Here is a 12734-nt window from a genome sequence, read left to right as displayed (position 1 = left end):
TGGCCACTTCCTGGGATGGGATGGCCAGACCACGGGGACTCATGAGGGCGATGAGGCCCACGGGGCATGCACAGCCCTCTGGCAGTGGGGGTGGCCGGCCAAGCCGAGTCTGGCTACAGTGGGGCCAGTGGGAGCCCGAGGCTACCCCAACCCCCACAGGTCCTGGGCAGATGGTGGCTCAGTGGAGAGTGGTATCTCCATGCATGGTGCCCAGGGGCGGCTGTGAGCTGCTGCAACCCCACCCCACGCTTCAGGGATGGGGAGAAGGCTCGCAGCCACCAGCACCCTAGGCTGCACCGCCTGTGCCTCAGCCTGCCAGGTTGGCAGGGTCCAGAGAAGGTGAGCTGCTCCCTTCCCCCAGTGGTAGAACAGGGAGGAGAGTGCTGGGTGCAGGGAGGGGACCTCAGCTGGTATCCTCCTGGTGTGGGCCCTGGCAGGGGCCGGTGCAGAAGTACCAGGGCACAGTTGCTTCGGTGTCTCAGTGAAGTTTGCAACTGACCCAAGGAGGAAGCCCCAGAGGGGAAAGGCCGGGAGGCATGAATTGCCAGCACTGTAGCCACTTGAAAACAGCTCCACTTGGAATGTGAGGCGGTTGCATGTTCAGCTGAGAAGTGAGGGGGCTGAACTCCACCATCGCTGGGCTCCTGTCAGTCTGAGGCCCAAGTGTCCACCATGACAAGGAAAGAACAGAGTGAGGGGCCTGGAGGAAGGGAGGACAATTGAAGAAAACCGTGTCTAGACTTTCCCCAGCCCTCTCCTTCTTTCTGCTGCCTACAAGAGCCCCAGGCTCGGCCACAGTTCTGTGTCCACCTTTTAGTCCCCTATTCTCCAACCGCAGAGGAAAGAAATAAGGAACGAGTCTGTGCTGCCTTCAGAAAGTATCTATATACCTGATTGGCCAGTTGCCTTCCACAAGGGAGGCCAGACTTCGGCTTAGGCCCGCTCCTCACAGGGACATCAGTAGGACATCCTGTGAGGGCTCCCGGACTGTTAGAGGGGGCAGGCTGGGCTGAGGGATGGCCCCCGAGTGCACAAATTTTTGTGCACCAGGCCACTAGTTTGTAATATAAAAGCAATGGGATCCAAGACAGGAAAGAACTGAGATAAAGTGCAGAGACAACATGAATATATCTACAATAAAGATTCACAACATGTACTGTCATGTAAAAAAAAATCAAAACTGGATTATGTACCTAGTCCTTTTTTCTAGGTGTTTATTTGAGTTGGTGGTCTGGTTTTAGGACCCTATATATGTACATTTTGTTCTCAGGGTGTTTCTTAGGGGTGTTCTTTCTGCAAAGGGAAATCTGGCCTCAAGCCTGAAAACTCCTTGTTGGTTCTGGTTCTCCAGGAATGAGTTCCAGCTGGCCTGTTCCTTGCTGCTTTGGAATCTGATGGGATCAGAGTCATAATGATGTCAGAATTTAACAGGCACAAAGTTTGAAACAATGTGAAGTTTATCTGAGAAATATTTTGCCTCCTTTACCAGTTTCATGCAATTATCATAGAATCTATTGGTAAAAGACAAAACGTTTCCCAATGTATAAGAGGTGCTAGCACAACTTGACACCAGCTGCCTTGATGACATGAACAGTTCTAAGAACCAACAGAAAGGGGTGGCCATCCTGGAAGTATATGAACTGTCCTGAGACAGAGGATGGCAGTTTGCAGTTAGCACCTTATGGACCCTACCAACTAATAAAAGAGACAGACATTAAAATGAAAAACAAACAACAAAAAAACCCACAACATTTTTTAAAGTAGTTAATGAAAAAACTGGGAAATTCCAAAATTGAAGTTGTCAGAGGGATGGCAGCTGCAATTCTGCCTGGGTCTCTAGGTGAGGATGGGACTGCACACAGGAGCAGCTCACAGGTACATGGGAAGGGCATTCAGACATGGGCATAAGCAGTGCCACTGTAGAAATAGCCATGGTTGAGACATGGGCCTTCCCTTTCCGACAGTGGACATTGTTTTTAGATATTTTAAGTCAAAGTTTTGGCTTTTTTTCCCCACCCATTTTTTTTTCTTGTACTGTGGCTGTCCACTCAGTGAATCAATGGCATTTTCCACAGGGAACCTGGACTAGGAGAGTTCACCTCTGGACTCTGGACTAGGACAAAAAGTTTGGAGATGTGAAGATTCAATTTTGGCAAGGTGGTCTAAAACCAAGGAGATTTGGTTTGGAAGAGCTAGGTCTTGGAGAGCAGAGAAGATGAACCCAAAGTGTTAGGGCAGTTTAAATTCTGATCAATGATCCTCCCTCTGCCATATGAGCATTAAAGTGCCAGAAAGGGGTGCTCACACTCAGTGTGATCTTTTGTAAGTATTTATAGACTGAATGAATCTCAACAGAGACTTAGAAATCCTATGGCATTGGTGGCTTATGCCCTCCACTTTGCCTTTGGGAATCTGATTTATGGAGAGCCTCATGACAGCCTGAGGTGAGTGCCATAGAGTACATATAGAGGCAAGACATGCTGAGGCAAAGAGGGGGCCTAAGATAGCTATTCCCACACCCCACACCCTCACACATACCATGAAGACTTTCAACTTGTTTGCAGTTTGCAGGAGGTCTAGAAATCACTGTGTGTTCCTGTGGGAGCTAAAAGAATGCTTAGATGGCTTTCTGGTACGCCAGGGAAAGAGATTTAGGAGAACAAGGGCAAAGAGCACATCGATCTTGAGTGACCAACCATCCTAATTTACCCAGATTGAAGGGTTTCTCCCGGCACAGAGTTCTCAGTACTAAAAGGGGAACAGTCTTAGACAAATTGGGCAAGTTAGCGCCTTACACAGACCCCCAAACCTGAGCCTAGTAGTAGCCAAGGCATACCACAAGGCCAGAGTGGTAGGCAGTTGGGACAGAGGGCGATCCCTGAAGACTAAGCAGGCTGAGACCCTTTGGGGAGCCCAGAAGGAACTTGAGGAGAGCACATGGAACAGATCCCACTCCTCTGATTACAAGATGTTACATAAGTTGGCTGGTTCTGACCCAAGGGCCATGCTGCTGGGGTCAAGAAAGACATTTGAAATGAGGTAAGAGCCCAAACAGGGAGATTGACCTCTGAGTGAACTTGAATATCATACTGACTGAGAAAAAAATATATACTTATATTATATGTTAGGATACCCAAATACATGTGTTCAAATATTTAGTTTTTCTGCTATGGGTTGGAAGTGGGAGCTCATGAGCAAATGAAGATCAATTTTTAAAAATAAATAACGTTACATTTTATTCATTTAAGTTAGGACTATACATTTTAGCCTTGCTTTTACAGAAATGCATGACCTCCTTCTGAACTGATAATATTCATCTCTTTCTTTGTTGTTCACCTTTCTAATAGTCAGCTTAGTTTTGAAACATCACTATATCTATCCATCCCTCCTTTAAAGGCTCCTATAAAGAAATTCTCTACTTCTTTTCTTTCAAGGAAAAAAAAAATCAAACAAACTGGGTAGATGTTCTTGAAAAAGAAAGCACTGAAATAAAAACTAAAAACTGGGACTGTGATTGTGCACTTCTATCCAAAGATATAATGAAGACTTAATTACCAACTCAGAAATAGGATCCAGTCTATTCAGAATTTCTCGAGGAGTAATTTTATAGGCTGGGATATTTATTCTTCCTCTTCCGCTCCCTGTGCTATTCAGAATGTTTACTGGCTTTGTTTCTTAATATATTTACAAGGGAGGTGACAGGAAAGCTAAGATTATAATCCTGATGAACTACTTTTACCAGTTTTCCTACCAGATGCTGGTTCTGACAACATGAATGTGCTTTGGTCTCTAAATAGCCACTCAGTGCCCAAGGGCCAGTCTCTAGGGGACATCACTGACATGCAACTTAATAGACCCCCAAAGAAATGTATCCTCTTTTCTTTCAAAGCCATCAATACACTTGGGAATTTTCTCTCCATGTTTGGTAAAGAGAAGGTATTGGTTGATTTGAGAAATAGAAGATGGGGGGGGGGGGACACAAAAAAACCAGCTGCTTTTGGCTTCAAGAAAAATAAAGCTTGACTCCAGTAACTTGAATAAACAAGGATTATTTTTTTTTTCACATAAAAAGGAGTGAAGGTGATTTCTGACTCCAGTTCACTCAAGCTTGAATTTTCTTGACTGCACAGCTCCAGGCATGGTGTCTGCATTGGAAAAAGGACAGTGTAGGGCAGGGTGACAGCTGAATCAGGAAATAAAAGCTTTCTCAAGAACACCATAGCTGACTTCTGCTTATCTCTCAGTGGCCACCACTGTGTCACATGGCTACTCCTGACTATGGCAAAGAAAAATTACCTCTCTGGCAGCTAAGCTACGAGGGTGGTTTTAGGATTGATATACAAGTCACAACTAGCAAAACAGGCTTTACTATTACTCACAAAATAGATACATTTTTCCAAATGAGGCAAGAACACCACCTACTTAAATTCAAAATATTTCACAGGAGCTTCTTCATCCCATATGTCCTTGTAAGAATTACAGACAAGGCATCAAGCAGTAACTCCTCATAGATTCTCATGTTCCAAGGCTGCAGCAGCTCTCTTCCTTTACAGATTCTGACCAACACCTGCCAGGGCCCTCCCAGGACTTACTCCAGCCGCCCATCCCCTTCTCTTCCTCTCTTCCTCTTCTCCACCCTCCCTTCCCTTCTCCCCTCACTTCCTTTGAAATGCCCCATGATCTTGTTGTAGTTCTCTCTGGCAGGTGCAAGTGAATAAAGCTAACTTTAGTTGTAAGAGTGTTTCTGCAGGGATTTGGCTCATATTTCACACCTGAAAAGAGGTTAGAGAGAAGTGGGTTGAGAATAGGAACTATAAAGGGCGTCTAAAGATGTTTGCCATAAGGAATCAACAATGTAAGGGTGCTAGGAGCAGATTAAAGATGATAATTATGCAAGGAGGAACAAAGAGGTTATGTGCTGGATAGCTTTCTAATTTCAGAGAGTGTTCTAGCAACCGAGGATGTGCCAGAGGCCCTTCTCCTTAAGAGCAGGGTATCAATGAAAGGGTAGCGCTGGAGGCCTTTGTTGTTGGAAGATGTTTCCTGCCCTCTATTCGCCTCTTGCCCTTTCAGGTCTATGGCTTTTTAGGAAATAACAGCTGAAGAAACCAGAGGCCCTCACTCAATAGGTCAGCATGGCCATTTTATCAGTCTGCTGATATATGCTTGTTACGTACTTACATCCAGGTGCCTTCTTGACAATTCAACCCAAACGTCCAATAGACATCTCAACTCCTGCTCACTACTGAATTCATGATTCCCCCCCCCCGCCCCATACCAATCTCTACCATTAGCCTTCCCATCTAAGGAGACGGTAACGGCTTCCTTCCAGTTGCTTTTACCAAACCATTTCCTCTTTTCTTCTCATGCTCCACATCTAATCCATCAAGAAACATTACTAAATATATTCAGAATTGGCCACATCTCAGTACCTCTTGTGCCAACGCCCTGGTCTGAGGCCACCAGAATCTTTCATTTGGATTATGATATGTAATAGCTCCCTGCTTCTACATTTTACAGGAAACAAGCCAGGTGTAAATCCACACACAAAGAAAGAAAAATAAGTTGAAATCATAAGGCATTCCAAGACACACAGCAAAACTCCCTTAGTGTCATCTTCCCCAAACTATTTCCCTAAGTTCTACTCATCAAATCATTGCAGCTGCTCCTATTATCTCCAAACATTTTATAAAAATCACATTGGTGGGAGCGTTCGTGTTTTTTCACCCTATGTTCTCATTTATCCCACCACCCCCACCCCCCCACCCCCCCCCCACAAATAACTTTCAAATCATCAAGCCGAAGTTTGAAGGGAGAAAAGTAAGAAGGAACCAATGCAGGCTTACTTAGGGAGTATTTGGGTAGTTTGAAAATAAAATGGAAGAGATCAGGCAATTGCAAAATTTTAGTTAGTGGGCGGGGGGGGGGGGGGATGAACAAGAGATGAGCTAAGGGTGTGTCATTAAAGTGTGACCTAGTGGGTCACCAATATATGAGTTTAGGCTAAACCCACTGGTCCTCTCACCTGGCAGACACAGACTAAATCCTCAAAGATCTCCTCAATAGTTCCAATAGGTGAATATAGTCTTGTGTCATATTTACAAAAATACAACACTTCATAGATTAAGATTTTGACCTGAAGACATTTTAAGTAAATAAAGGAATGTGGTATTCCACACGTTGGTAGTTCATGTACAGAAGTTATTGCCTTAAAAATGAGACAAGCAGAACATGGATTCCATAGTGGTTTTAGGAAATTTGTGGGTTATCATCCAGGAGAACAGGAAAGAAATTCCCTGTTCTGTCACCCTTGACAACATGGACAATGGACTGACTCTATTCCTACAGCTACCAAAATTGAAATTTGCATTTCCCATACTACATCTTCACCAGGAAGACCATATTCCACTCTGTTCATTTACCAAAATCTCATTCATTCTTTTGAGGCCAATTTAACTCCCACTTTTTTCATGGGAGTAACCTATTAAAATTTCAATATCTCTCCCATACTTCTTCAGTAGCAAACAATTTAACTATAATGCTCAGGAAACATGCTGTTTGGAGTGAAACAGCAATATTGCCATAAAACCTAGCCTGTTTACAAAAGCTGAAAGAACTAACTTGGTTATTACTGACAGAAATTATTATATTATTAAAGCTACTGGCATGGAAAATGGACAAGGTAGTAAAATGTCTCCATATGCTGTATAACTATTACTCAGAAGAAAAATCTTCCTGTATGGAAAACAATTACTAAAATTTACAGATAAACATCTAATACCAGAACATATGGTTGTTAAATTTCATCTCTCAGTTTTTCTGATTATTGCTACCATTTGCTTTAGGCAGAAATAACAGTTATTACACTATATTGATGGTTCAAAATTATGAGTATATTTCTATTAAAATTGTTCATTGTTCTGTTTAAATATAAACTGTTTAGTCTGCCATTATGAGTACTTGCAAGTATGTAATAGAAATAAACACTGTGATACATCAAATTTTATTACAAATATGTTAACGCTTTAAAAAGTTATAATCTATAGCTGTCATAAACTAATTTATTTCATATGAATAGTATTTTACTTAGATTATATGGGAAAAACTTACCTTTTTATAAATGACTTTATATATTTTTAAGATTAATCATATATCTTTGAATGACTTCCCCAAGGATATCTTCTTAAATTAAATGATATTATTAGAGATTTCAGGTATGTATGTATATATATATATATATATATATATATATATATATATATATATATATGTGTGTGTGTGTACATGGAGAGAGAGAGAGAGAGACATGGAACTTTCATCTTTTAAAATATAAAATTAATTACATTATTTTTCAGGATAAGATAGCCCTCTAATTGAAAAATGTTTTTTAAAATCACCTAAATTCACCAGGTTAAAATCAGTACTTGGTTAAGTGTGATTTGTTTATGGGCAAAACATATGAAAATGAAATATTTTCATGCCGGAAGAAAAGGCAATTTTAGAAGCATATTAAGGTAGAGTATGTAATTCTGTCACAATATTTCCTACAAAAGAGGTATCTTTCCATTTTGTGAGAAGTCAACTCAGTTTTCCTAAAAAGCTCCTCCTGAGAGTTGCAAAAACTAATAAAGATTAGATTTTTGCAATATTTTAGCACATGTATTTTATAAGCAAACTCAATTACATTAAACATTCTGCTTCTGCAAGCCCCCATACAGCCCACCAACATTTTTTAATACTTCTTTTACTTTGAGGAGGCTTTAGCTGGGACAATATGATAAGGATGAGTTGTGACCAAGACAAGGAGAGAAGGGCATCTCTGTTTGCCCTTAAAAATAAATGGAGCTCCTTTATATCTCAGCTGTTGATTGCAAAACCACTGACATAATGCTCACACTCATGGAGCGAGGTTGATGGAGTAAAGTGACATCACAGATTGTTCTATCATGTATATCCACGTCCTGATATAAAAGGCATTGCTACAATCACACATACAGGACCACAGGCATGGCAAAAGGCTCTTCCTGCCTAACCCATCCCAGGGGTGGGTGGGAGGGTGAGTGTTTGTTTCATCCCACAACATGAATTTGTAAAGTCTGGACAATCTGAAGCAGGATGAAAAGACCGTTTACCTGTCTATGATGGCGCACATGTCAATGCTGACGTTTGCAAAACTTCCTGGTTTCCTTTGTGCCACCTCATATAAATTTACAAGTTGATCATCCACTTGAATGAGCTGCATGCATCCTTGGAATGAAGGCTGAAGGACAGAGTGACTTGAGTTACTCATCTGGTTCAGAAAACCTGTGAGAGAGCAGAAGAAATGGAGAAGTTAAATCTGTGTATAGCACGCTTCACTCGGTTTCCTCTGGTGATGCTCCCTGATCTCAGCCATTGCCTCCAACTCTTTTTTTAAAAAAATATTTATTTTATTGATTTTTTACAGAGAGGAAAGGAGAGGGATAGAGAGTTAGAAACATCGATGAGAGAGAAACATCGATCAGCTGCCTCCTGCACACCCCCTACTGGAGATGTGTCTGCAACCAAGGTACATGCCCTTGACCAGAATCGAACCCGGGACCCTTCAGTCCGCAGGCCGACGCTCCATCCACTGAGCCAAACCGGTCAGGGCTGCCTCCAACTCTTGCTTTGTTGATCCTTGCTGGTGTTGTATTCAGTACAGAAGAATGAAGTATTGTGAGAAAGAGATATTATTTCAGGGAAATACATAAGGGTTGAATCTAAACGAATCTTTGTCTCTGGAGTCTAGCATTCCTTATTATTTTCTCCTTGACTTCTTCTTTCTCACTCTGTCACAGTTCGTTCTATGTCCCTCTGCTGTTAATAGCTCACTGCTATACTTCCGCCCCTGACCCTACCTACAGAGATTAGAACATAAAACTTAGACCTTTCTTAACTGTCCAAGTGCCTTCCTCTTAAACTTTCAATATTACATCTATTTCCTTAATTCTCTAGAGGCCTGTTATTTAGATGTTAAGAAGCTAAACTTACTATTATCAATTAAGATGAATCTATTTTATGGATTAATTAGAGGCCTGGTGCACAACATTCATGCACTGATTGGGGGGGGGGTGATGGGAGGGAATGGTCCCTCAGCCTGGCCTGCGCCCTCTTACAGTCCAGCACCTCTCAGGAGATGTCCGCCTACTGTGGAGGTGGGAGAGGCTCCCACCACTGCCACTGTGCTTTCTGTGAGCCTGGCTTCTGGCTGAGCAGTGCTCCCCCATGGGAGCGCACTGACCACCAGGGGGCAGCTCCTGCTTTGAACGTCTGCCCCCTGGTGGTCAGTGCACATCATAGTGACCAATCATTCTGCCATTTGGTCAATTTGCATATTACTCTTTTATTATATAGGATGTCTAATTCAATCCAAAGGTATATTTGCATTATAAATGATTTCTCATTTTGTAAAATCCTAAGAAACATTACAAAGAATATATTTAGACATAAGGATTAGCCTGCTCTGAATGTTTACACACACACACACACACGCCAAGTTTGAAAATAGATTAAAATTTTTATTACAAAACTAGAGGTCCGATGCATGAAATTCATTCAAGAGTAGACCTTCCCTCCCCAACCCCCCGGTTGTAGGCACCAGCTTTCCTCTGGCACCGGGAACCCGGGCTGGCTTCCCTTGGGCCACCCGCAGGCACCCAGAACCCCAGGCTGGCTTCCCTTGGCCCTGGCTTTGTCCTGAAGGACATCTAGTCTAATTAGCATATTACCCTTTTATTATTACAGATAACTTTAATATAGCATCATCAAACAATTACTATTATGACTTTTCAGTAGAGACATGCATAGGAAGTTAGTATGCATAGAAAATTAGTAGGCTATAGAAAATAATATATCTCTAGAAAGTCCCCAAAAGCATTTCCTTTTCATATAGCTCCCTACATCAAATTGACCTACCAGAACAAATTTAAACTGAGCTAATTTGCTTAAAAATCTGGCTATTCACACATTTATTTCAATCAAATAATATATGTACAGCAAAAAATAATTTCTACATAATGGATTAAGATCAATACCTGCCATTAATTTATTAAAAGTAAATTTTCAATAAAAACTCTTAAAAAATTGACCATTAAATTATTTTTTAAAGTGTCCTATTTTGTTTGACTGCTAATAGTAGTTAAGAACAATAGAAAACTCCTTCTCACTTTATCAATGGTTTATAATATTTAAAGTTTAATAATTATTATTTGAACCTCTTTAAGGGTTAATCACAGAGGTGGAGTATATCCTTTTCCATCAATAGAATTCTATGTAAAAATAGGATTTAACTTAAATGAATTCATTGACTTAAAAATTAATATAAGACTCTATTTCAATGTCAAGCATATAGCTCATCTATATATTTTTTTCTAAGTCACATTTTTTTTATTTGCATTTACTTAGTCCCCACTGAAATTGCTGATCTTAGAGAAGTCATCTATTTAGAAGGGCTGAATGCATACACATGCTTTTAAATCTGTTCAATCAAAATAATATTGAAAGAAGTTAATGTCTACACTTAGCAGAAAGTAAACATCCAGCTGTAATGTTAACGACTATTCTTGACAAGACGATCGTTTGGTTCTGTTGTTGAATACTAGGAAGTCTCTAGATATCCTTAGTGGCTTAGAAATATTCCCAAATGAGTAGATCTATTTGGGAGAACATGACCTTTTCTGATGCAAAGCAGCTACATAACACAGATTGCTATGAATTGAATTGGGTATAATTAAGTTCATCAAACAACACTTCATCAGTAACCCATAACAATGTTCAGTTTGGTCCTAAGGGATTTTTGAATTTGAAAGTGTCAAGTCCTTTCATTTTTCTACATGGGATACATTCTAGTAGAAGACAATTATAGGGCATACTACTAAATTGCTATTAAACATTTAAGTTTCCCCCCATCTCCTTGTATTATCTTTAACATTTCTAAGAGGGACTCCATTAATTCACACCATCTTTTAGTCCCCTTCAACATTAAATGAGGGTTGATCTCTGTAGTCAGTAAAAAACTGTGGAAGTGGTGGCTGTGGAAAACTAGACTTCCAAGGCTAGTTTTCAATTTGATCTCTGAGACTGCTAACCCTGAAAAGTCAGTCATCATATTTGAGCAATCTTATGGAAAGGCCTGTGAGAGGTAAAAAATCATGAGTTTAAGCCACTACATTTTGGAGTGATTTGTCATGTAATAATAACCAATAATGAATTTGGTACTGAGAGAGAACTGTAACTTAAATCTAAAAATGTGACAGTGACTTAGGGGCTAGGATGTCCAAATAAGTTGTATGGGCCTGGAAAGTACTGTTACTTGAAGCGTAAAGGCTTTAGAGTTTGTTGGAAATGGCTTGAAAGAAAGTGAGGAAAAATGTTATTGGAAATGAGAGAAAACCAGATCTTGTGTTGCTGCAACGGGAAGTTTAGCAACACTGTGTTAATATGGAAAGAAAGAGGTATAGTTGAGATATTTGTGATCGAGCTAATGGCATTTTCAGACAGTGAATTCTGACATCTTTCAATTTATAGTAAAAGGGAAAAAAGAAGTGAGAAAAGCTAAAGAAGAACTGTTAAATACAAAGAAGCAGGACTTGATAGGGTTGAAGATAATGCTTTCTCAATAGCAGTCACTTCAGTTGGCAAAAATGAATAAACCACATTCAGGCAAAGATCAGCTACCACTAAAACATAATCTAAAGATAACATGAGATGTAACTATAAAATCCATATTAAGACTTCAAAAGATATTAAGTAGTGCCTCAAAGAACCATTCAGTCAGACAAAAATACTCTAGGAAACATATCCATATATATAAAATCCCAGCAACTGGAACAGCAAAATGTGGAACTACTGGTGGCTCTGATGCACACTGAGGCAGCCAACCAGCCTGATCTGGCCCCTGATGGAACCCCAACACTTTGATCAGGGGTAGGGCCAGCACGAATTCGTGCACTGGGCCTCTAGTTGGTGTATATTGCAGATCCTTTGAGTTACACAATAGGGATTCTAATAATCTTAAAGGCATCTTGCCCTTAGCATGTCAGCAGAAACCCAATGTTAAAATGAAACAAAAACTGTTTAATGAAAGGCTACTGATTTTTAAGAGAACTGTACTGGCGAAAACACCACAAGCTTGGACTGAAAGAACTATAGATGGTACAAAATGAGAAAATGTCTTTAGATGCTAAACTTCTACAGGCAGGAAAATACACAGCTGTGGACATGGACTATGTTTTATTTTAAAAGGAAAGCATGGATTAGACTGGTTAAACTGAGAATCCAGAAGGCACAACTGATTCTGCCATGGAGCATCAGTTCCAGGAAATAATAGACCTGAATTCTAATCAAGGAATTAGCAACATGTGCCTGACTGGATTTCAGAACTGCTATGGAACTCCTGTTTTTCTCCATTTGAACTGGAGAGTCTAAAGTGATAGCTCTATGCTTATCCTATCTTTGTATGTTGAGTGTGTGAGTGGCACAGAATTGTTCACAGGTCTTCAGATGAGCAGCTATAGTTGAGTAACTGCACCTGTCACTTCTGCAATGATCTATTTGTCTCACAGGTCAGCACTGATTCAGTGTGGAAGGTACTACCCAAAGGTATGAATAATAGAAAGTTAAGCCTTATGGCTCTCTTGAGGATGGTTACCAGAGTTTGCCCTTTGGGACACAGAAATTCATGTTTCTTCAACATGAAAGTATACTCAACACCT

At 40.6% G+C, this 12734-nt stretch overlaps 1 protein-coding gene across 1 annotated transcript in view; it reads right to left on the bottom strand.

Moving 5' to 3' along the window:
* CNTNAP2 (contactin associated protein 2) overlaps nt 1–12734 on the bottom strand; it is a 1845032-nt gene that overhangs the window by 797271 nt on the left and 1035027 nt on the right. Inside the window, exon 10 of the mRNA XM_059712082.1 lies at nt 8133–8304. Coding sequence (XP_059568065.1) covers nt 8133–8304 — 172 coding nt within the window. The remainder of the gene's footprint in view (nt 1–8132; nt 8305–12734) is intronic.

This window comes from Myotis daubentonii, chromosome 10, assembly GCF_963259705.1.
Source record: "Myotis daubentonii chromosome 10, mMyoDau2.1, whole genome shotgun sequence".
NCBI lineage: Eukaryota > Metazoa > Chordata > Mammalia > Chiroptera > Vespertilionidae > Myotis > Myotis daubentonii.
This window is presented reverse-complemented; position numbering and strand designations above follow the sequence as displayed.